The 23636-nt window shown below is 37.7% G+C and overlaps 1 protein-coding gene and 1 long non-coding RNA gene across 2 annotated transcripts; both read right to left on the bottom strand.

The window, feature by feature from the left end:
* Window positions 1-3360: 3360 nt before the first annotated feature.
* LOC124859947 lies at window positions 3361-4047 on the bottom strand. Its single transcript, XR_007036228.1, has 2 exons — window positions 3916-4047; window positions 3361-3841 (listed from the first exon to the last, which is right to left on the bottom strand). It is a non-coding gene; the product is annotated as an uncharacterized LOC124859947 (long non-coding RNA).
* Window positions 4048-4589: 542 nt separating this feature from the next.
* LOC124860077 lies at window positions 4590-10543 on the bottom strand. Its single transcript, XM_047353053.1, has 4 exons — window positions 10345-10543; window positions 5490-5834; window positions 5044-5379; window positions 4590-4621 (listed from the first exon to the last, which is right to left on the bottom strand). The coding sequence occupies exons 1-4, from the start codon at window positions 10541-10543 to the stop codon at window positions 4590-4592; spliced, it is 912 nt and encodes a 303-aa protein (XP_047209009.1).
* Window positions 10544-23636: the final 13093 nt, after the last annotated feature.

Here is a 23636-nt window from a genome sequence, read left to right on the forward strand (position 1 = left end):
CACTTTTTGGTAAAAAAAACTGTTATTACACACTCCCCTGACACTTTATTAGGTACACCTTGCTAGTACCGGGTTGGACCCTCTTTTCCCTTCAGAACTGCCTTAATCGTTTGTGGCACAGATTCAACAAGGTACTGGAAACATTTTTCAGAGAGTTTGGTCGATATTGACATGATAGCATCACACAGATGCTATATAGATTTGTCGGCTGCACATCGATGATGCGAATCTCCCGTTCCACCACATCCCAAAGGTGCTCTATTGGATTGAGATCTGGTGATTGTGGAGGCCATTTGAGTACAGTGAACTCATTGCCATGTTCAAGAAACCAGTCTGAGATGATTTGTGTTTTATGACATGGAGCATTATCCTGCTGGAAGTAACCATCAGAAGATGGGTACACTGTGGTCATAAAGGGATGGACATGGTCAGCAACAATACTCAGGTAGGCTGTGGCATTGACACGATGCTCAATTGGTACTAAAGGGCCCAAAGTGTGCCAAGAAAATATCCCCCACACCATTACACCACCACTACCAGCCTGAACTGTTGATATAAGACAGGATGGATCCATGGTTTCATGTTGTTGACACCAAATTCTGACTCTACCATTCGAATGTCGCAGCAGAAATCGAGACTCATCAGACCAGGAAATGTTTTTCCAATCTTTTATCGTCCAATTTTAGTGAGCCTGTGCGAATTGTAGCCTCAGTTTCCTGTTCTTAGCTGACAGGAGTGGCACCCGGTGTGCTCTTCTGCTGCTGTAGCCCATCCGCCTCAAGGTTCAACGTATTATGCGTTCAGCGATGCTCTTCTGCAAGCCTTGGTTGTAACGGGTGGTTATTTGAGATACTGTTACTCGAACTAGTCTGGCCATTCTTTTCTGACCTCTGGCATCAACAAGGAATTTGCGTCCACAGAACTGCCGCTCACTGGATATTTTCTCTTTTTCGGACCATTCTCTGCAAACCCTAGAGATGGTAGTGCGTGAAAATCCCAGTAGATCAGCAGTTTCTGAAATACTCAGATCAGCCCGTCTGGCACCAACAACCATGCCACATTCAAAGTCACTTAAATCACCTTTCTTCCCCATTCTGATGCTCGGTTTGAACTGGAGCAGATCGTCTTGACCATGTCTACATGCCTAAATGCATTGAGTTGCTGCCAGTTGGCTGATCAGAAATTTGCGTTAATAAGCAGTTGGACAGGTGTACTTAATAAAGTGGCTGGTGAGTGTATATGTTTCTGTGTCTGTAACAATTGAAATAATCCCAAAGCTGTTTCTAATAAAGTTTATTTCATAAATATCAAACAGAGCATTAAAGCCTTAGCCGTAATGCTCCAGCTGTGAAAATAAATCTGTTGGGCTCCTTCTTGACACTCGTAACAATTCTGAACACTAATCTGCCGGACAGGAGACAGTTAAAAAACAAAAAAAGAATCCCACAGAGCTGCTCTGCACAGGCCTTCAGGTCTCTAAGGCTGACACAATCTGGACCTGAAGCCTTGTTCCGTTTCAGTCTTTCCAGTTGAGACACAAAGGTGGAAGGGGGAGGCAAAGGGAACATCAGAATATTCTGATTTGGTTAAGGGCAAACATGTAGAAGCAGAAGAGTCCATGGCAGACGTGGAAGAAAAGACATCTGAGGTGTGACAGGACAGCTGTGCGTCCTGTGGGTCAAAGGAGGGTGGGATGTCTGTTTGGCTGTGAGCATGAGAGGAGGATGCTGAGCTTTTTTCTGAACTGAACCTATTGAAGAATGTGTTTAGCTCATTGGCTCTGTCCAGACATCCATTGGTCCGAACTTCCTTCTGCTTGAATCTTGTGATCCTCTTCATCCCTGACCACACATCTTTGATATTGTTTTGCTGGAGCTTGCTCTCCAGCTTCCTCTTGTACACCTCCTTGCTGTGTCTTATCTTGACTTTAATTTGTTTCTGTTCACTCCTTAATAATTCTCTGTCTCCCTCTCAGAAAGCTCTTTTTTTATTATTAAGCAGGTCCTTCAGGTCACTGGTGACCAGGGTATGTTATTGGGAATGCAGCTCACCGTTCTGGTGGGAATGTTGTTATCCACACAGAAGTTTATATGCGTCGATGACACATATAGGTGGCAAAAAGGAATATAAGAATTTCCCTTTAATAGGTGCTCTGAATATAAAAAAATAGGAAATAAAAAAAATAAAATAACATATTTTTCTGAGTTAAGTTCCAGAGAGGTCAGGTTATGCCTCTCCTTCATCTGCTCAAGTTTCTGATAGAGTTCCACTGGACCTGCTTCTGTCATCACATTTTCAAGCTGGGACAGATGAGTTCCAGCTTAGTCATGTGCCTAGAGTTACATGGCCTATAACTACGGTTCAATGAATCCCGGATGACCGCCAGAGTGTTCGGTCCCTCGGTGTCCGCGTGCTCGTGAGAAGATTGTCGGGACTGGGCTCCCGGTGTCATGTGACTATATAGACTCACGTGAGCCGCCGGTAGGTCACATGTGATCATGTTATTAATTTCTCGACCTGCGCATGCGCAGGAATGATCATTCAGTGCTTGAAGCACCGCCTCTGGTGGTCATCTGGGATTCATAGAACCGTAGTTACATTCGTAACTTTCATTACATGACCTATAAGATGAACTCGTAGCCTGCAGGGTCGACTTATTCAATTCAGTTCAATTCAATTCAATTCAAAAATACTTTATTAATCCCAAAGGGAAATTAAATGTATAAAGGAGTTGCTGAGTTGTTACTTCTAGCAGCCTATCATTTCTCCTTTTTCTGGATCTTTGATTGGCACCTATGGCAGCGGTTTCATCAGTACCACAGCATCACCCATTAAACTGTTTTACCCATCTGGACAACCCACATTCAACCACTGAAATGATGAAAAGTACCTGAACTGTTTTCTCAGCATTTGGGCCTACTATGGGACAGTCTTGGCTGGTTCACATACTTTCTCAAAGCATATCTGTTCATGTTAAGATAGAATAAAAGAGATTCCTTGTGTTAATGAATTTTGATTTACATCAGTGTTCATCATTTGCAATTTGTCTTGCAACTAAAACCTTGTTTGAACATTTTCAAATCACTTTTTTTAATAATTTGTAAATATACTGTAAATATAGCACACAAAGTTTGGCCTTTTTACAGTTTTTGCATCACCATTAATGGTCCTCTAATATTATGATACCTTTCACAATATGTAAAAAAAACTACTGGAAGGTAGTTGTAGTGGTAGTAGTCAAAATAGTAGTTAAAACAAAAATAATGGTGATGTTTGGGTAGAACACTCAATCTGCATATGTATTTTCAATAAAAAGGCAAAAAAAAAAAAAAAAACAACTCATCAAAACGTAATTTTTAATATAAGTTTATTCCGTCTTCATAAAGAACGTTTGTTTGAAAATAACTTTTATATCAGAAATCTGTTGCAATGACATTTCAGCTTCTATTCTTTAACAGTTTGTGGACATAATTTACAATTCTGTACAATTCTATTAATTTATGTTAAAATACATTATTTAGTGTGTTCTAAAAGAAAGCAAAACAGCTGTTGTTTTTGTCAGTTACAATAGACTGATACTACAAAATGAATGAAGAAAATACAAGTTGTGCTTGAAAAAAAAACAGTGAAGATGCAACAAAAGTTAAAATCCTTTTTGTTACACTCTTACATTTGTGCAACAAATGTAAGAGTGGTGTTATAATTAGAGTGAAGAGAGCTTTTGGTGATCATCTGATCTGACTGCAGAGTAAACACATTCTTGTGGCTGCTGTCTCTTCTCATTGGGTCTTCTAACCCTGGTTTGCACCGATGCATAGTTTGCTTCTACTGCTTCACCATCCTGCAAAAGAAGAAACATTTTAATCTATTGTGATGTCTGCAGGACAAGTAGTGAAATATTTGAGATATATTTACCAAGTTTCTTAACTGAACAACTCTTGATTTGTCATCCTCCACTGGACTGGGAACACCAGTTTGACCTTTAAAGAACAACAACTCTAAATAATTATTTCCATATGTTTCCTCTTTTTATATTGTTAGTTTTTTGTGCAGTGAAGGATTATAATTTTTCGTTTTATCTTGTGTTGTAGAAAAACTATTAAGCAATTAAGCTCACTGACATGGAAAAATCCAACATGACCAAAAATAAGTTAAACCTGTGAAGGAGAGATACAATATATTACACACTTCATTGTATGTTATTAGGATGTTTTTGTTTAGCATTTTCCCCCCCACACACACACACATAGCATTTTTGCATGTCAAAAAAGCAGAGATTTTGATTATAATTTTTAACATAAATAATTTTTAAAAGCAACATCAAATTTATAATTCATTTTAAAGGATCTACACTGTTTGTATCTGAATATGTAAAACTCACTTTTGCTTTGTTCGTAGTTTCTTTTCTGTTTAATGTAGAAAATTAGCAGGACTACAACAATAACACAGCAGGCCAACAGTCCACCAAGTGCAATGGCAAGGATGTTACCATCTTGTCCTAAATTAAATAAAAAAAATCAGGAAAGGCACATTTTGTATTTTTTTATAAACTTCTATTGAGTGACATTGTTTGCAAATGAACATTACAGTTATGCTGGGTAGAACTCTAGGTACTCTAATCCTGCACAATAAACCAGAACTTCTTAACTCAAAAATAGGTTTTAGGGATGTTATATAGAAATGTGATCAAACTCTGTTATCATAGATACGTCTGGGTTTAATATTACCAGAAAACTCAAAACACGGTTTTTAATGTTTTGTATAATATTTTTATGTATATTCATGCATTATTTAGAATGTTGCCTGTTGACCAACTAACTAATAAATAAGCCCAGGGTTTCTACAAACTTAAAAAGTCTGGCTGTTTATTTGATTCTACAGGTGATAACTATATAAAATGAATGATGCCTAGAGGACATTTTTGCTTTTCTAAACATTTCCAACATTCCCAAATTCCATTATATTTTGGTCCATGTTCCCATAGTTTAGTTTTTTTAACCAAAATAAATGTATTGAAAAATAAATCAAAATTATGACACATACTTGTCTCCACTTTGGTTCCTTCACCAAAGAGGATTGATCCACATGTGACCACAGCGCTGTAGTAAAGTCCAGCATCAGATGAGTCTCGTACAGATAAACTGTAGGAGCAGCTTCTTTCCAAATCTTTGTCGCTGATGTTCCTCTGAGTGTAAATAATGCCTGGATCAAATCGTTCTGATTCAGTTCTGAACCAGTACATACTGGGTTTAGTTGGGCACTGAACTTTTTCTTTGTTCTTGGAGAGAAGTGAACACTGGAGAGTTACAGTCTCTCCCTGCTGAACCAACTCAGTCTTTGGGTGTTGTTCTAAGTAGAGAGAATTCTGCTGTTTATGATCTGAATGGTTAATAAAAACATGGTAAATAACACAGATAGTGACACAACATAGTGTCAATAAAAAGTCAACAATTGTGAGTGAAACTAACAGCCAACAAACTGCATCTTACCTTTCACAACTAACAATGTCTCATTGATGAACTTCTGTGAATATGTTGTCCCAGTGTGACATAAATATGTTGCTTCATCCTTTTTACTGACATTTGATATAGTGAGTTTATAAGGAGACCCCTCTGCTGTTAATGCAAAGCGGGAGTCTTTAAATTTTTCACTTATCGTTGGTTTACCAAGAAATACACTACCTACTGTTTCAATCATGTATCCAAGAGACTGTTTATAAAAGTAAACAAACTTAAGATCCTTCTCAGAAACATTGCAATCAAATGTAACATTATCACCAATGTCAACCAGAGTTAAGGAGATCAGGTGGGAAGCCTCAAGAGTATGAATAAGAGCTGTGGAAAAAACAAACAAACATTGAAGGCCTTAGTAAATATAGCTGGAAATATTCAAGTCTAATATTCTCCAAACTTTTTTTTTCTAGTAATGTAATTTTTTTCTGGAGTATACTTACGTGCCACGGTGAGAACAAACATTGCAGCAAGTGTTGCAACCATTGTGGTGGACCTACTTTTCTCTAGCGCTGTTGATGTTCTCTTGCACAAATGGAGGGCTTAGTTTAGGTGATGTTGAAGTGTTTCCAAAACAGAAAACAGTGATTGGCTGAAATGTTGAAGATGCACAGCCTACTACATTTACTAAGCCTGTGAGGCCTATCCATTTCATAAGGGATTTAAGTAGCTTTGTCTTCATTTGGACTTTATTACGAAAAAAGATTTCTAAAAGTTAGTTTTTGGGTTTGCACTTAACTCAGGCAAAGATGCTTTAAAAATTTGATAAAGTATTTTCTGTTATATTGTTTAGTCAAGTTAATATGCTCTAAACCGAGGAGAAGCTTGGAAGTGGTTTTATAAAATTTCCATTCCTCTGTTTTAGTTTGGAGGTTTAAAAATATTTACATAGACATACATTTTTTATCAGGGTCATTAATTTCCACTGAGACACATTCATCAAACAAAATAGATCTGAAATATTAAAAGAGATATTTTGTGTACAAATACTGCCAAGTTTTTGTTATCTGATATCAAGAATCAAGAGTGTTGTAATGTCTTTGGCAGTGAAACATTTCAGGTTAACTTTAGTGGCAGACATTGTAATAAATCATGGGGGGGGTGTGATAGTAGTGTGTTTTACTTCCCCTACTAGCTTGTTTGTTGCTGTTGATGAAGATTGCAATAAACTGGAAGCTGTTTTAGCACCATTGGCTGCCATCTGTACTGCAGTCAAGATAGTTTTGCATCCTGACTGACTGCGAGGCCACAATGATATAAATTATTGAAATATATACAAACCAAAACAAAAGCTTCTATTGAATTAGTACTTTTACTCCTGAATTGGTTTGTAGATGAAAACATTAATAGAGAAAATAAATCTAAAATAAATCTGAAGTTTGACACAAAATTCCTCTAATAAAAAAGTTAAAATAATTTAGGGCAAATAGAGAATTTAATCCTGAAACACTAATCACACTTTTACATATCTGGCCTTTATTTCAGTGGAGTTTGGGGATATGCTGCTTTAAATAAATATGGCTCCTGTATTGACTATCAATGCGTCTAATACTGACACAATGATCATGTAATCCCAACTACAGTATCACATTACCTTTGCTATAATATCAGATGGATAGAAGAGCGTTAATGCAGCAATATTAATGTGATTTCCAGCTAAGCCAAGCTGCCTCAATTTTTATTGCTGCATCACACTTTATTGGACGTGTCAAAAATTCTATGTCATGAGCATTGCAATGTTATATATACTGCATGTTACAAGCCCCTAGCATCAGGATTGCTGCAACAGTGATGTGTGCAATCTGATGGATAATAAAAGAAGGATTTAGTGATGACGAACGAAACACAGCCTTTAGCATCCATATTGCGTCTCTTTATTTAACCACAAACCTTTTACAGTGTACAATGTCTATGCTTTACAATACCTTTATGTATTAAACCTCATTTACTTTTACGTTTCTTAATAATTAATATCAACCATAACTATGTCTTCACCTATTGGTGAAAAAATCTGGGTCCAGGCTGTTTAACAGCCTTGGCACTTCATATCTTTGTAATTTTAGTTAAAAAGGAGCCGCCCACTACAACATATTTAGTACGGACCGTGTGCTAATTCATACCCACGAAGTGCACATTTTGTGCCCACTTCAAGACCTGACATTTTGCACAAATGTTCTTTATCCACTAAATATCTACTGGGAGTAAATTTGGGTAAATGACAACAATAAATACTGCTTACCAGCAGCAGGCCAAGTTATTTTGGTTTGATCAGGGTCATAATCTGTTATATTTCATAAGGGTTAACTGGCCCAAATGGGTATCAGAGCTCTCATAAATGGAAATAGGGTAAAAAGCTCAAAATAATATGGTAAAAATGTCAAAAAAAGGCTGGTGTGCATTTGTATTCATCCCCCCCCTTTACTCTCATACCCCTAAATAAAATCCAGTGCAACTAACTGCATTTTGAAGTCCCTTATTTATTAGTATAGTCCACCTGTGTGTAATTAAATAATAAAAATAAATTCAGAGGTTTGGTGGAGAACATTAGTAAACAAGCAGCATCATGGAGACCAAGGAACACAGCAGACAGGTCAGGAAGAAGGGTTTGTAGAGGATTAAAGCAGAGTTAGGTTTTAAAGCAATATTCAAAGGTTTCAGATACGCAGAATCTGTTGGAAACTAAACTTAGTAGATTTTAAAGCAAAATATTAACATCATAATATATTGTGGGAGATGATGACCGGCTGTACAGAAGTTATTCTTAATGAAATGAAAATTACACCAAAACCTCTACACAGTTAGAAATTTGCCTTTTTTTTTATTATTAAGATTGCTATTACCAAAACCCAGTGGCTAATACTGTCCTAACCAGATTGTTTTCAGTGTTTTTATTTATTTAACCTTTGTTTAACCAGGTGAGGCGAATGACAATGAGTCACTTGTTTACAAAATTAACCTGGTGCTGATTATACTGTGACGATATCATGCCATTATTTTTCACCAACTTCAACTTTTTTGTCTGCAAGAGTCAGTATAATGAGAGCAAAATACTTTCACCAAGAACCACTTTCAAATTTAAAGACATCATTCAAGTATGAGATAAAACAGATGCCCGTATACTAAATGTAAAAGCCACATTTAAAGTGGTGGGTTACTGGCCCCACTCTGCTTGAAGAGAAGAAAGTTGAAGTTGACCATGGTCTGATGTGACAGTGGAGTAAAGGCATTGCTTTAGCAAATCTTTATTCCATCTCCCTCTCCTTATTCCAGTTTTGTCTGCTGCATAGTTTCGATCCATGGTTTTATTTATCTGTAAAAGAGAATATGATGTTATTGTCCTGTCATGGAACCTAGATTAGTATAAAGGAACAATCATTATCATATATATTTACCATCTGACTTGACTGATCAATATTAAAAATGGCATTTCCAGTATAGATGACGACACTTAGTTCTCCTCCTTTAAAGAAAGCAAAAGTTTATAAGAGGCCATGATTGTTGAACATGTATCTCGATTTTATGCTTGTAAAATATTTTGCAGTATCAGTTGTCTATACATGTTTATCCTTGTCCTGGTGTAGTGGGGGTTGGTGTGAGCAAGTATAGCTCTCATTGTTTCTCTCTTTTTTATGTTTTGAATAATTTCTTTGTCTTTTAAACAAAGGGTTAAACAATCAGAAAATACTATTGTACTTATTTTGGTGCCTTTCTTTTCAAAAGGTCTGTTCAGTAAAACATTCTGACATTGATGGTGATGAGATATATTAAGTAAATATATATGCCAAGCCTACCTTTGTGGTGTTGACATATGTTTTTTTCTTTATCGTTGAAAATTAATAGAAAAATCACAGAAACGCACAAAGCCAACAGTCCTCCGAGTACAAAAACAAGAGGGTTTGAATCTTCTCCTGGATTGGGAAAAGGAAGCAGAAGCATTAGACATAATCTAAGTGCATACTGGTATGGATGAGCTAACTGAAAAGATGATTCCCAAAGCTAACTAGAGTGTATTTTCTACATTTGTGAATGCAACAAAAATACCTCAGAGGCAAGCAGAGGAAGAGTAAAAGAAGGCATGAAGCATGTTATGTTTTCAGTTAAGATACCTTTCTGTTTGTTTGACAAAGATGGTATATGAATCTAATTTATTGTTCTTCATTAATTGGGTTGAATGTGATGAAATTATGTAACTCTTAATATTTCTCAGCTTTTTCAAACATGTAAAAACTTGCATATTGTCACTATCAAACAAATACCTCATATTTTTTAAAAGTGTAATTTTTGGCAATTAAAAGGAAAAGTAACTTTGGCATTGTTTAGTTAAAGTCACATTTCTTTATGCGTTTTACCAAATATTTAATAAAGCAACTATAGAGAGATGTGAAGGGTTAATGTCTTAAGTATCACGTGCAAGGTTTATGAATTAAGGTTTATGGCTTAAGAATTAAGAAACGAGGCTTTTGCCTGAGCAGCGGCCATCTAACATTAAGATAATAATCAGGAAATCATCAAGTATTTGCGTTCCCTCTCCACACAAAATTCCCCGTCAGTGGAGCTCTCCCACAAATAAGAAACTTGCTGAGAGCTGTTGATCGCTCCAAAAAAGAAAAAAGCTTAGTTATGATCTTGAGTTTGCTGTTCTCTTGGTGTTTCATAACCTGTTGAATGACAAATCAATATAACCAAATCACAGGCAGGTGATCACAATGGGCTTTATTCCTCTGACTTTGAGTAAAGCCCGTTTGTTATAAAGTTACAAAAATTCACATCTGTCAACAGTTTATGCTGTTTCTCAAATCAAATTCACTGCTTAAATGTGGCTGTAAACACATACTTGTCTCCACTTTGGTTCCTTCACCAAACAGGATTGATCCACATGTGACCACAGCGCTGTAGTAAAGTCCAGCATCAGATGAGTCTCGTACAGATAAACTGTAGGAGCAGCTTCTTTCCAAATCTTTGTCGTTGATGTTCCTCTGAGTGTAAATAATGCCTGGATCAAATCGTTCTGATTCAGTTCTGAACCAGTACATACTGGGTTTAGTTGGGCACTGAACTTTTTCTTTGTTCTTGGAGAGAAGTGAACACTGGAGAGTTACAGTCTCTCCCTGCTGAACTAACTCAGTCTTTGGGTGTTGTTCTAAGTAGAGAGAATTCTGCTGTTTATGATCTGAATGGTTAATAAAAACATGGTAAATAACACAGATACCCAACATTGTGTCAATAAAAAGTCAACAATTGTGAGTGAAACTGACAGCCAACAAACTGCATCTTACCTTTCACAGCTAAGAATGTCTCATTGATGAACTTCTGTGAATATGTTGTCCCAGTGTGACATAAATATGTTGCTTCATCATTTTTACTAACATTTGATATAGTGAGTTTATAACGAGACCCCTCTGCTGTTACTGCAAAGCGGGAGTCTTTAAATTTTTCACTTATCGTTGATTGTCTAAGAATTAGACTACCTACTGTTTCAATCATGTATCCAAGAGACTGTTTATAAAAGTAGACAAACTTAAGATCCTTCTCAGAAACTTTGCAATCAAATGTAACATTATCACCAATGTCAACCAGAGTTAAGGAGATCAGGTGGGCAGCCTCAAGAGTATGAATAAGAGCTGTGGAAAAAACAAACAAACATTGAAGGCCTTAGTAAATATAGCTGGAAATATTCAAGTCTAATATTCTCCAAACTTTTTTTTCTAGTAATGTAATTTTTTTCTGGAGTATACTTACGTGCCACGGTGAGAACAAACATTGCAGCAAGTGTTGCGACCATCGTGGAGGACCTACCTTTCTCTAGCGCTGTTGATGTTCTCTTGCACAAATGGAGGGCTTAGTTTAGGTGATGTTGAAGTGTTTCCAAAACAGAAAACAGTGATTGGCTGAAATGTTGAAGATGCACAGCCCACTACATTTACTAAGCCTGTGAGGCCTTTCCATTACATAAGGGATTTAAATAGCTTTGTCTTCATTTGGACTTTATTACGAAAAAAGATTTCTAAAAGTTAGTTTTTGGGTTTGCACTTAACTCAGGCAAAGATGGTTTAAAAATTTGATAAAGTATTTTCTGTTATATTGTTTTGGAAAGTCAAGTTAATATGCTCTAAACCGTTTTGTTTTTGTCAACAGGAGCAGCTTGGAAGTGGTTTATAAAATGATTCCATTCCTCTGTTTTAGTTTGGAGGTTTAAAAATACTTACATAGACATACATTTTTTATCAGGGTCAGTAATTTCCACTGTGACACATTCATCAAAAGAGATATTTGTGTACAAATACTGCCAAGTTTTTATCTGATATTAAGAATCAAGAGTGCTGTAATGTCTTTTGCAGTTAAACATCTCAGGTTAACTTTAGCATAAATCCAGTCCAAAATGGAATTTAATGAATCTCTAATCAGTTTATCCATGTAGCACCAGTTCACAACAAACATCACTGTCACTTTATAAGATAAACAGATCTTGTTTATATACAGAAATATATGGTCAATTCAGTCCAATCATACAGATGTATATATACAGTATTTGCCGATTGCATTGATTGACTGACTTAGCAGCAATTCCTCCTGCTGGACAAACCCTCATCTGCATGTAGCAACATTTGACAGTTGATTTCATCTAGTCATTATAAACTTATTAATTTATGTAAGTGCTATTCAAATGTCACAGCAATGGCATGAATATAACGCTATACACTCTCTACAACGATGAAGATTCTCTAACATTCCCAAGACGAATTGACGCTGTATTGGCCGCAAAAGGAGGCCCTAGACCATACTAATAAATTATTGTGGTCTAAAACCAGGTGTTTCAGTTTCATTGTCCAACACCTGTACATTTTAACATTCAAGACTGTTTATTGTCATTATGTCACTATAATGAATTTTAGCTGAGATCCAGCTCAAAAGATATACTTGCCGGTTACAGAGAATTTAAAAACACTTATAGAAAAAGAAAACATGTACATGGAATGTGGCATGTAGTATTTAGTATTTTCACAAAGTGCAGCTTGTGCTGACGGAAGTGGGACAAACTTTACATTGCCTGGGTGGGTGTGGTGTGTAGCAATGTGTTTGGCCCTTTTTTGGACTCGTGCAGCATAAATCCAGTCCAAATCCGGTAGATGAGCTCCCACAATCCCCTGTTTTGTCCTCACCACACATGCTAAGTCCTTTCTCTCCTGTGCTGAGCTGCTCACATACCACACTGTCACACTGAGGCACAGAATGGGCATGTAAATATTTGTGAGTAGCTGAGTAGAGTCCAGTCCGTCTCAGCTTTCTGAGAAAGAAGAGCCGTCGTTGGGCCTTCTTTACCAAGTGGGAGGTGTTCTCAGTCCAGGAGAGGTCAGAGGAGATGTGAATGCCCAGAAACTTTATGCTGTCCATACGCTTCACCACCTTCCCTGCATACAGAGAGGTGTGTGTTCAGTCTTCCTGGACCTCCTGTAATCCACTATCACTTCATTAGTCTTGCTGGTGTTCAGGATGAGGTTGTTCCTGGAGCACCACTGAGTCAGGTTGTGGACTTCCTGTCTGTAGTGGGTCTCATCAATTTTGGAAATGAGACCTACCAGAGTGGTGTCGTCTGCAAACTTCACAACTAGGTTTGTTTTGTGAATAGCAGAGCAATTGTGTGCGAATAGGGTAAAGAGGGCAGGGCTGAGAACACAACCCAGTGGCATGCCGGTGCTAAGGATCAGTGGGGAAGATATGAGTTTCCCTATCCTCACCACCTGGGGCCTGTTGGTGAGGAAGTCGCTGATCCAGGAGCAAAGTGGTGTAGATAAACCAAGGTTGTGTAGCTTCATGGCCAGTATGTCAGGAAAAACGGTGTTGAAGGAAAAGCTGAAGTCCACAAACAGCATCCTAACATAGATGTTAGTGTGCTGCAGAAGAGTCAGGGCCATGTGAAGTGCTAAAAAAACTGCACTACATTTAGCATGCCGGTAGGCACTTTTTAATTTATATGGTATTGTCTTTCTGCTAATAATTGTTTCTATGACAGAAACTCTTTGAAAGTCATTTCCTGAGATTTGTTCTTCGTTCAGCAAAGATGCCGTAACAGAAACAAATGATCTATAGAAAATGAAGTGATGTCTCCTAAACAAGAAAACTTTTCAGGGGCTGAAAGGAAGCAATTATTAAAGGGTTTAATGTTACAATGGAAATTTATGTTTGAGTTGGATGTTCAAATATATGTTATGGGGATATAAATGTTGTATTGGTCTCAGTCATTTAATGTGACACCTAATCACTGGACAAAGTCTAAAGTTGACCAAATATCAGGTTTTTAAAGTAAAGCTCTATCTTCATCCTAACAAGAATTATATTTGACATACATATATTGCTAGTATTTGTCTGTCTACTTTTACATGTACATGAACTGTGATGCAATTCTGTTAGCCATGTAAATGGTTGTAACACTGGAATTCATTGATTTGGCTGGTGTGACCCAAAATACAGTGTATGTTAGCCATGGCTTTGGCCCAAATCAAAGCTTACTGGGAGCCATTCTGTAACTCTTACAGTGGAAACAACAAGTATTTGATACACTGCCGATTTTGCAAGTTCTCACTTGCAAAGGATTTAGAAGTCTTTATTTTTTATCATTGGTACTCTTCAACTTTAAGTGACGGAATCTTAAAACAAAAATCCAGAAAATTACATTGTGTCATTTTTAAGTAATTAATTAGCATTTTATTGCATGATATAAGTATTTGATACATCAGAAAAAAAAACTAAACTTAATATTTGGTACAGGAACCTTTGCAATTACAGATATCAGACGTTTCTACACAATACAGTGCAGTCGTCCTGTCCCTTTTACAGAAAAGCATCGCCAAAGAAGATGTTTCCACCTCCATGCTTCACGGTAGCAATGGTGTTCTTGGGGTTGTACTCATCCTTCTTCCTCCAACCACGGCGAGTGCAGTTTAGACCCAAAAGGCTCTATTTTATCTAATCAGGCCACACACCTTCTCAGACACCTTCGCCCATTCCTCCTCTGGATCATCCAGATGGTCACTGGCAAACTCAGAAAGGCCTGGACATGTGCTGGCTTGAGCAGGGGGGACCTTGCATGCGCTGCAGGATTTTAATCAATGGTGGTGTACTAATGGTCTTCTTTGAGGCTGTGGTCCCAGTTCTCTTCAGGTGATTGACTGGGTCCTGCAATTTAGTTGTGGGCTGATCCCTCACCTTCCTCCTGATCATTGATGCCCCACAAGGTGAGATCTTGCATGGAGCACCAGGCTGAGGGAGTTGACCGTCATCTTGAACTTCTTCCATTTTCTTATAATTGGTCCAACAGTTGTTGCCTTCGCACCAAGCTGCTTGGCTATTTTCCTGTAGTCCATCTCAGCCTTGTGCAGGTCTACTATTTTATCCCAGATGTCCTTACACAGCTCTCTGGTCTTGGTCATTGTGGAGAGGTTGGAGTTTGTTTGATTGAGTGTGTGGACAGGTGTCTTTTACACAGATAACGAGTTCAAACAGCTGCAGTTAATACAGGTAATGAGTGGAGAACAGGGGGGTTTCTTAAAGAAAAATTAACAGGTCTGTGAGAGCTGGGATTCTTATTGGTTGTTAGGTGATCAAATACTTAAGTCACGCAATAAAATGCAAATTTATGACCTAAAAATCACACAATGGGATTTTCTGGATTTTTGTTTTAGATTCCGTCACTTAAAGACTTCTACATGCTTTGCAAGTGGGAAAACCTGCGAAATTGGCAGTGTACGGAATGCTTGGCTGAATTACCTACTTGGCATGTCATCAAGTTCTACATGGTCCTTCCAATGACCAAGTTATTTGATTCTGGTGTGTCAAAGCAGTGACACATCTAACGGTCGCAGCAAATGGTCCATGAGGACATTAGTTTGACAGCTGTGGTCTACAGTCAGGATGGTTCATGTCGTCACTGAGGGCCGTCAAAAAAGTAAAAAAAATCTTTTGACTGATACCAAACTCAGTGTCCATCCACAGCACCATGTCATAGTTTCTCCCTCTCCAGTCTCTTCTTTAGCACTACTGTTCATTAACCAGCTGCCTTGTGCTTACATTGGGAATCTTCTTGTGATGGCCCCATATGAGCAGCTGTTGTAACTGCGTGACGTTGGACAGATTGTTTGGTACAGCTTGTATGAAAGTTGTTAGGGTTTGAAAACTTTTGTATTGTTTGTCACTCATGTCTGCTCTAAGTGCTTTTCCCTCCTACATGCCACAGAAAGGAATATGTGGGGGACGAATGAGTTATGATTACCAAGTCCTCACTCCCTCTCTGTTTAAAATCAAGACACATGAACCCTAACCTTTCTGACCCCACACACACACACACACACCCTGAATGTTTGTTGAACTGTGTGTGAACCAGCATGTATAAATAAAGAGACAGGGTGCCAACACTTTGTAGTCTGCACTGCAGAGCTACCCTTGCAAGTAAAATTGACTGTATCGTTCTTGCCTCTGAGTTGACTAAATAATACCTAACATTAACTTGGTCCTTCGAGCCGGATATTATAAGAACTAAACTGATCTTATTTTTCTTTGCAATGACTGGCGGATCTCCGGGAACAGCCTGACGTCGAGTTAAGCGCTGCTGCACAGCCGCACCTAGGCCTGATGGCTGAAAGTCCCAGTGACATTCGCACCTGGCTGGTGGGTTATTGTCTTGCTCGATGCCAGGTGACTCTGGGAGGTCGGACAGAGTCACCTAGAAGTCAACTCCGAGGTGAGATAGCTTTAAAATACAGTACATGAGATAAGAGTAAGCGCTATATAAATAAAAGAAGAAAAATACTTAAAAGTCGTTGGTAGTGTGTCGCCGGTAAGGACACTGCATTGGATAGGTTTTATTTTGCCACAAGGAAATAGCGATAAATTTCGGTAGGATCTCACCGCAAGGAGATCAGAAACGACTAGGATAATTTGGTTGGTAACATTTCGCCGCAAGGAAATGAAATTAAATGTTGGATAATAAGGGAGCTCATAAACTAAGCTAGGTCGACCATACATATTGTTGAAGGGACATAAATATGTCAAAATACTAACTGTGTGAGTGCTGCTGTGTGTGTTTGGAGGACTAAGCAGTTTTGGAAGAATCATAGCAAGATTCTCGTGGTCCTGTGTTTTCTTTTGCCCAGATTAAAAATACCTTTTAATCTGGGACATTCATACTCTACAAATATATCTGGGTGAGAAGTTGCTCTGTATTATTATTATTATTATTGTTTTTTATTACACATTAACCATCATCTCCTAAAAAATGAAAGGAAAAGGTGGGGATGATTGTGTTAAATGTGCTTTAACTTGGGAAGATAAGTTTGGTTTTTCACAGAGTGGACGTTTTAGGGTAAATAAGTTAAATAGTTTGAATAGTTTCAAGTAAAACAGTTGATGGATGGAGATGAGAAAAATAAAAAACATAAGAAAAAGATTAAAAAGCACAGAGTGCATCGATTAAGGTGTTAAAGAGTTAAAACTTTCCTGCAGGAAGTTTCGTTTTGTGATCAGTCGGAATAGAAAGGAGTATAGTGCATGTTATGGTGGACAACTGACTGACTGACTGATAATATTTCTATGTGCAAAATCTGAACCTATACTAAACTTTTTCATCTGCCTCTCTCACACACACATACACACATGTATGGGATTTGAGTGCAACATCTGCGTTTTTGAGTCTGGACTTTAGAAACCCGCCGTTCCCATGGCTACTCCACCAGAGACGCTTCTCCAGCACGGCCTGAAAGAGAGGGAGCCTGCCTGTCTGCCTGCCTGCTGCAAATCACAGTGTGAGTTTCCACCAGAACGAAACTCAGAAGAAGTCTGGCCCAAACCCACTGAGATGGAAAACGATCCATGCTGCTGCAGAACCAGAAGAATGAATGCACTGGATTTATATTGAAAGCACATCTTATGCGGGCAGAAGAGAAACAGGCCGGAGCAAAGTTCTTTCTCCCTCCTGGAGAAGTTAAAGTGGACAGAGAAGGAGTGAATGTCCCACCAACAAACCTGAAAGGCCTGGGTTGTTTTTGGACTGATAGAGGACTGTCTGCCATGACAGTCTGACTCTGGAGCGATTTAGAAACTGATGGAGGTAACGTACAAACACACACATTTCCATAAATCTTTTCCTATTTTCTGCAACGAAGAACGCTTATTAACCGCTGCTCATGTGACACGCTGGCCTGACGTTGATAGATATAGCGGGTTAAAATATTATTTTAGGGTTAGAAAAGTATCGTCAAAAGGGTGATAACTTAGGTCATTTGATACTTTCCAGTTAATTCTTTTAGAGAAGGAAGTTCTCTTTCATTGTGGAATATTCAGGGTCAATTATTATAGTTATTAAAAGTTATTAAAAAGCAGAGAAAGTTACAACATCTCCAAAACTCAGCAGTAACCAAATGTTTCTATGTCATTCTCAGGACAGATCTCATGAAGGAGCATTTTCAAAACCCATTGCATGTGTAACGCCTGATGGGCTTCTCTTTCAGCCATTATTTTCTGTTGTCAGAGTTTGTATCCCATAAATCTAATGGGTAGAGATGTAATTAAAACAGGCTTAGTTCTACTGCAGATGGTCTTCATACAGTCTCTGACACAGTACTTACAGTTTGGTGTAGTTTTTGTCCGCAAGTGCTAACTGACGCTTATGGAAAGTACAAATTCATTGTTTTTCACAGCAGCTGCTGGGATGAGGTTATGTTAGGTTCTTTCTTCCCTCTTCTGATTCATGCAGCGTGTTGATTTACACTGTACCTTATATCAGATCCTGACAAAAACTATGAAAGGCTTGGTTCTGCAGGTCCTTTTTTCTCCCTTTGGGGATGGAAAGGAAACCTAATCAGTTCTGTGCTGCACAGAAATATTAAAACACTTGTTTTCTAAGATATCACCAGCTTAAACTTTTAAAACTTTTGAGTTATTGGTTTTGTTAAACACATTTTCCTTGGTAAAACAAACCTTTAAAATGAGAATGGGAAAAATTGGGTTATTTTTGAAGGTAAGAAAGAATCTGATTGTACAGTGGTACCACACACACACAAAAACAAAAACAATAAAACAGATCTAAGCCAATGATAGGTTCCAGTCATTTGGTGGCTTTGAAATGCAATAATACTCAAAATGTCTACTCTGGGGAACACAGATTGGGGTTGAAGAGTTTTGTTTTGGAACCAAGGTTAGGATTTTTATAACAGAATAAAGAAAATCCTTCATTTTAGGAAAATAAAAGAAATAAAGGCTCTCTCAATACTAAAGAGGATGGTCAGCTCAAACTCCAGTCTCCTTGTTTGATTTCTTAGGGTTTAAAGATTAAAAGAATACATGGGAGTACAAAGGTACACAAGGTAATTTCAGATTACTAAATCATAAATTATTGGAACATTTATCAGCATTTGGATTATTAAAGAGGGGTTCTAGTAATAATTTTCTTCCCAACTCTCAAAATTTAAATAGCCAAATTAAGGAAAATTATGTGTGTCTTCCCTTTGAAACACTATGTGGAAAAAAGTCCAGTTTGGAGTCAAGCTTCTTATCTTAATTTCTGATTAAGTCAAACACTGCAGTTTTTGTTTTGTTTGGGTATACTATAAAATGTCAACGCCGGCTTAAAATACTTCTTTACATTTAACCTGAGCAGAGAAATTCTTGAATACAGCTGCAATCAAATTGAGCCAAACAAAAAGAGAATTATAACAATTACTCTCAAGATTGTAGTTATTATTATTACAGAGTTACAGTACAAAGAATTGGCAAAAGGTTTCAGCATCAGTGAATTTGGATTCATTTAAGAGAAAACTGTTGCTGTGCTTCTAAATAGTTTGAGATCTCTTTGGATTATGTGCACTCATCTTAAAAAGGATCCTGAAGATTGTCATAACAAGATTGATCAATTACAGCATTAAAAGATATGGCTGAGAAAACATATTCTGAAAAGAGATTGTTAAAAATATCTTTGAATTATTGAAGCCTCAAATTTGGCCATTTGTCTGTCTTTGATGTTTTGTCTTTGTTTTGTTGGAATTAATGTTTGTTTATATGTTGCATGACAATAATCCATGTTTAGAATAATGTTTCTAAATCCAAGATTGATTAAACTTTGAGTTTTCAGGAGAGTTAAGAAGCAGTTTGTTTCTGAGGTAGGTGCATGTTAACAGTTTTGCAGTTTAAGGTTCACTAAGATGGGTTTGAATGAAGAAACTGTGGGTCCCGCCCATAGGCTGCCAATCAGAGGTTAGTGCTGCCTGACTCCGCCCACCTACCAGGTTTGTTCATGCCTTTGCTGTCATGGTAACGCTCAGCACCTCCCTTCCTGAGTTTTAACACTGTTTAAGAGATAATAAAATCAAAAGACTTGTAGTGATTGTTGCCTTAAAAACATGTTTTTTTTAAATAATAATTAAGGATGTGGCATGACTTTTAGATTTATGTGTTTTACTGATAAAAGGTTAATGAAATAGTTTAAACTAGTTTGAAGAATTAGTTTTGCATATAGAATCATTGGTGATTTATTAGATTGGAAGTTTTCCCTGGTGCCATTAAACTAACTGACAGTTCAAGATATGCCAAAAGTAAGGAATTATTTATTAGATTAAATTTGTAGAGTGTATGCGTCAATATTACATTGGATTTCCATTAATCTAATACTTATCTTCATACAAGACAAATCAGGATGATATGTGACTAATTTCTAAGTGAAATATGGATGAACTGTACAACTACTGAAGTTTGTGTTTTGTTGTTAATGGAACTGAGTTGCAGTTAAAAACATCTGGATTTTATTTATGTTGTTTTCGTTAAATTCATAGAGACACAGTTATGTCAGAATTCATTTCTTTGGTTTTATGTCATGTGATCTTGGTTACTAGAACATTCTTGTTTAAACCTTTTGCTGGATTGTCGCATGTGTTGGACCCTGCGCCAGAAGGGGGGAATGTCAGAATAAAGTAACATGGGGATATTTCCAAGATCAATTTTTTCCACATCTTTGTGTGAAGGTAGGATGTTGTTTTACTGTCAAAACCTGTCCACTGTGTTTTCTCAAGTTTCACAGAGGTGAAGGCTGCATTACCAGAAACAGCCACTTCCACCCTCCAGTCCTTTATTCCTGGCGACTGGATTCTGATCAGAGAATCTAGGAGAAAACACTGGAAGTCCGGGCGCTGGAAAGGCCCATATCAGATCCTACTAGACACCCAGGAAAGCTGCAGGAAAGCTCCATCTCCTCCAGCTTCATCTGGCTTCCAGGACAAAAGTCATCTTCCAACTGGATCATCCACGGCCTGAAAGGTGTGAGGACAGCGGACCACCACAAGACAAAGAACTGTAAGCTGATCACTGGCGAGTGATTGAAGAGGTGATTGAAGAACACTGTTTTTACAGGGGCACAATCTCTTGGGCAGTGCCACGTTATTTCAGAATCTACTTAAGGCCATCGCATTGCTTGAAAGTTAGAAATCATAAGGTCATTTGCCTCACTGCACACACACCACAGTGAGAGACACATAGGAAACATACAGGGAAGACCTCTACACATTGCACATAACCTTTCCCTGGATGATGGACTGGCAACGTCTGCAACAGAGAGACAGTCAAACATGCACCATGATGCTTATTCTCCTTAATTTCTTAACATTTGGTGGCTACTAGGGGCTCCTTTGCCTGGACAGCAAGGGTCAGCCAAATTCTTTTCTCCCACTTTGACAGCGAAACTGACTCTGAGGAGGAAATCTTGGATGTTTTTATCTAACTTTTATGTTTATTGCTTGATATCTATCATTATGGTACAAATTTGAAATGTGTTCATTTCCACCGTTGTTTAGTTGGACTATGGAAGCCTAACTTCCGGCAGGTTAGAGTTCCTTTTTCTAAACATATTTCTAGAAGAGCTTCCTACGACCGCCCACCTGTACCAGATTGGTAACAGGGCAGCTTGAAGCGCAGTAGCCACTCAGGAGAGGCAGCAGGATTTTTGAGTTTTGTTTATGATTTATTTTCTTTGGAAAAAACTGTTTGTTTTCAGTACCAAAAGAAAGGACATTCCACTTCAAGGTCACAATGCAGTTAAATGGAAGATGTTCTGTTCTGATGCTAATGATTGGTATTGCAAGTATTTTTATTACCCCTGACCTGAGGACGGTTTAGGGTCGTAAAGCACAAACTCTTTTAAGTTGAGATAACACCCACATACTGTTTAAATGTGTAAATGTTGACACCGCACTGAACCCAAAGACAGATGACTATGATGACACAGAAAAGGTTTATTTTACAGAGCTACAAAATAAAGACCACTACTCCTATGATGACATGTTGTAAATGAAAATATCTTTGACGCCTGAGTGTACTCATAATTGTACCTCATAAAATGACTTTATAGCAGAAAATCGAAATAAGTTGCTATTTAAGTGAAATGAGACAAAGTACAATGATGACATGAACAAGGCTTGTTTTAATTCTTTTACTTTTATTACATTTTGTTTTCTTTGATTTATTATATTGTTTTATTATTGGTGTACTCTACCCTGCCCCTTAGGGGGAGGGGCGTGTGAGTATTTTTCCCACAATATAATCTGCTTTCCGTCCGTGGGTTTTCTTTTATATGTATCTAAGCATGACTTTCTTTGTGATAAAAAAGGGGGGACTGTTAGGGTTTGAAAACTTTTGTATTGTTTATCACTCATGTCTGCTCTAAGTGCCTTTCCCTCTTACATGCCACAGGAAGGGAGATGGGGACAAGAGTGAGTTATGCTTTTATCAGCAACATCTAGGGACTGGTCCCGAGTCCTCACTCCCTCTCTGTTTAAAATCAAGACACATGAACCCTAACCTTTCTGACCCCACACACACACACACACACACACACACCCTGAATGTTTGTTGAACTGTTTGTGAACCAGCATGTATAAATAAAGAGACAGGGGTGCCAACACTTTGTATTCTGCACTGCAGAGTGTGACCTACCCTTGCAAGTAAAATTGACTGTATCGTTCTTGCCTCTGAGTTGACTAAATAATACCTAACAAAAGTAAACCAAACCAAATAAAGATGTGAAATCCTTTAACATTCCCCGTCCAATCGAACAGAGTCCCCAAGACTGTCCTGCTGTGAAAGCTCCCTTATTCTTCAATCAAATGTACTATAATAGTTATGCTCTGCCAGCAGGTGGTGATTCCATCTAAGTTAATGATAATCAAAGCAAGAAAACCCTCTGCATTAATAAAAATAAAGATTTTACCAAAACAATTTTATTACAGATACAGAATTGGGACAAAGTGAGACAGATTAGTAAAAATACATATAAAAAATGTTTGTCTCTTGTAGTTATTAACACCGAAGGCCAAAGTGGGCAAAATGCGCATTTTGTCATAGTTTTTGATAAACTCAGGATATCCAGCCACTAGCAAGCAAAACAAACTGTGTTTTTTAAGATGTACAGCATTTTCTTTTTGAAAAACATTTTTGTCATAGAAAATTCTGTTTTGGTATGACAAGGAGGTGTGAACCTGCAGAAAATCAAAATTTTGCAAACTGCCTGGGTTACTGTGGACAAGGCTTTAAATTTGAAAACAATCTTTAGGCAGACACACCATAGCTTGTTGATTTTTTGTTTGTTTTTCTAAAGTGTTCTTCTAACTTTCTAATGTGCAACAAGCAGCTTTTCTTAGTCTTTTAAGTAAAAGTCAATTACTAACTTACTGAACTTTCTCACGTTTTGCTGTATTTTTGCTCCTTAACTGGTAAGGCTTGTGTGTTTGCTTTATTTACATCAATCTCAGCAAGTATTATGTCTCCCATGAGCTCTGTCTTGTTATTTTTGTTTTAATAAACAAAGTCACATACAACAACCACACAAACAGACAGAAGCAGCAGCGAGTTTTTTTCCTGCTCAGCGTTCGACCACTGAAGCAGTTTAGCAAAACCTGACACACTATCAGCTTCCGGAAGATGCAGAAAAGGGAGCAAGTTGAGTCACCAGCAAAGTAATTTTAAATTAGGATGATTTGTTTTACTCTGATTGGTTTTAAGACTTGGGATTTGTATACATTTCTCTCTCTCCTTGCAAAGACACAACCACACATATTTATAGTTTTAAATTTAGTCTGAAACTAACAGGATCCA

The sequence above is a fragment of the Girardinichthys multiradiatus genome, chromosome 23, assembly GCF_021462225.1.
Source record: "Girardinichthys multiradiatus isolate DD_20200921_A chromosome 23, DD_fGirMul_XY1, whole genome shotgun sequence".
Lineage (NCBI taxonomy): Eukaryota > Metazoa > Chordata > Actinopteri > Cyprinodontiformes > Goodeidae > Girardinichthys > Girardinichthys multiradiatus.

What these genes read in the sequence shown, in the direction of transcription:
- LOC124860077 (XM_047353053.1), bottom strand. Translation starts at nt 10,543, where the DNA reads ATGTACTGGTTCAGAACTGAATCAGAACGATTTGATCCAGGCATTATT. An exon ending in AGGAACCAAAGTGGAGACAA is followed by an intron (nt 5,835 to 10,344) that starts GTATGTGTTTAC and finishes TTTTTTCCACAG; the next exon opens with CTCTTATTCATACTCTTGAG. An exon ending in GACATTGTTAGTTGTGAAAG is followed by an intron (nt 5,380 to 5,489) that starts GTAAGATGCAGT and finishes TTAACCATTCAG; the next exon opens with ATCATAAACAGCAGAATTCT.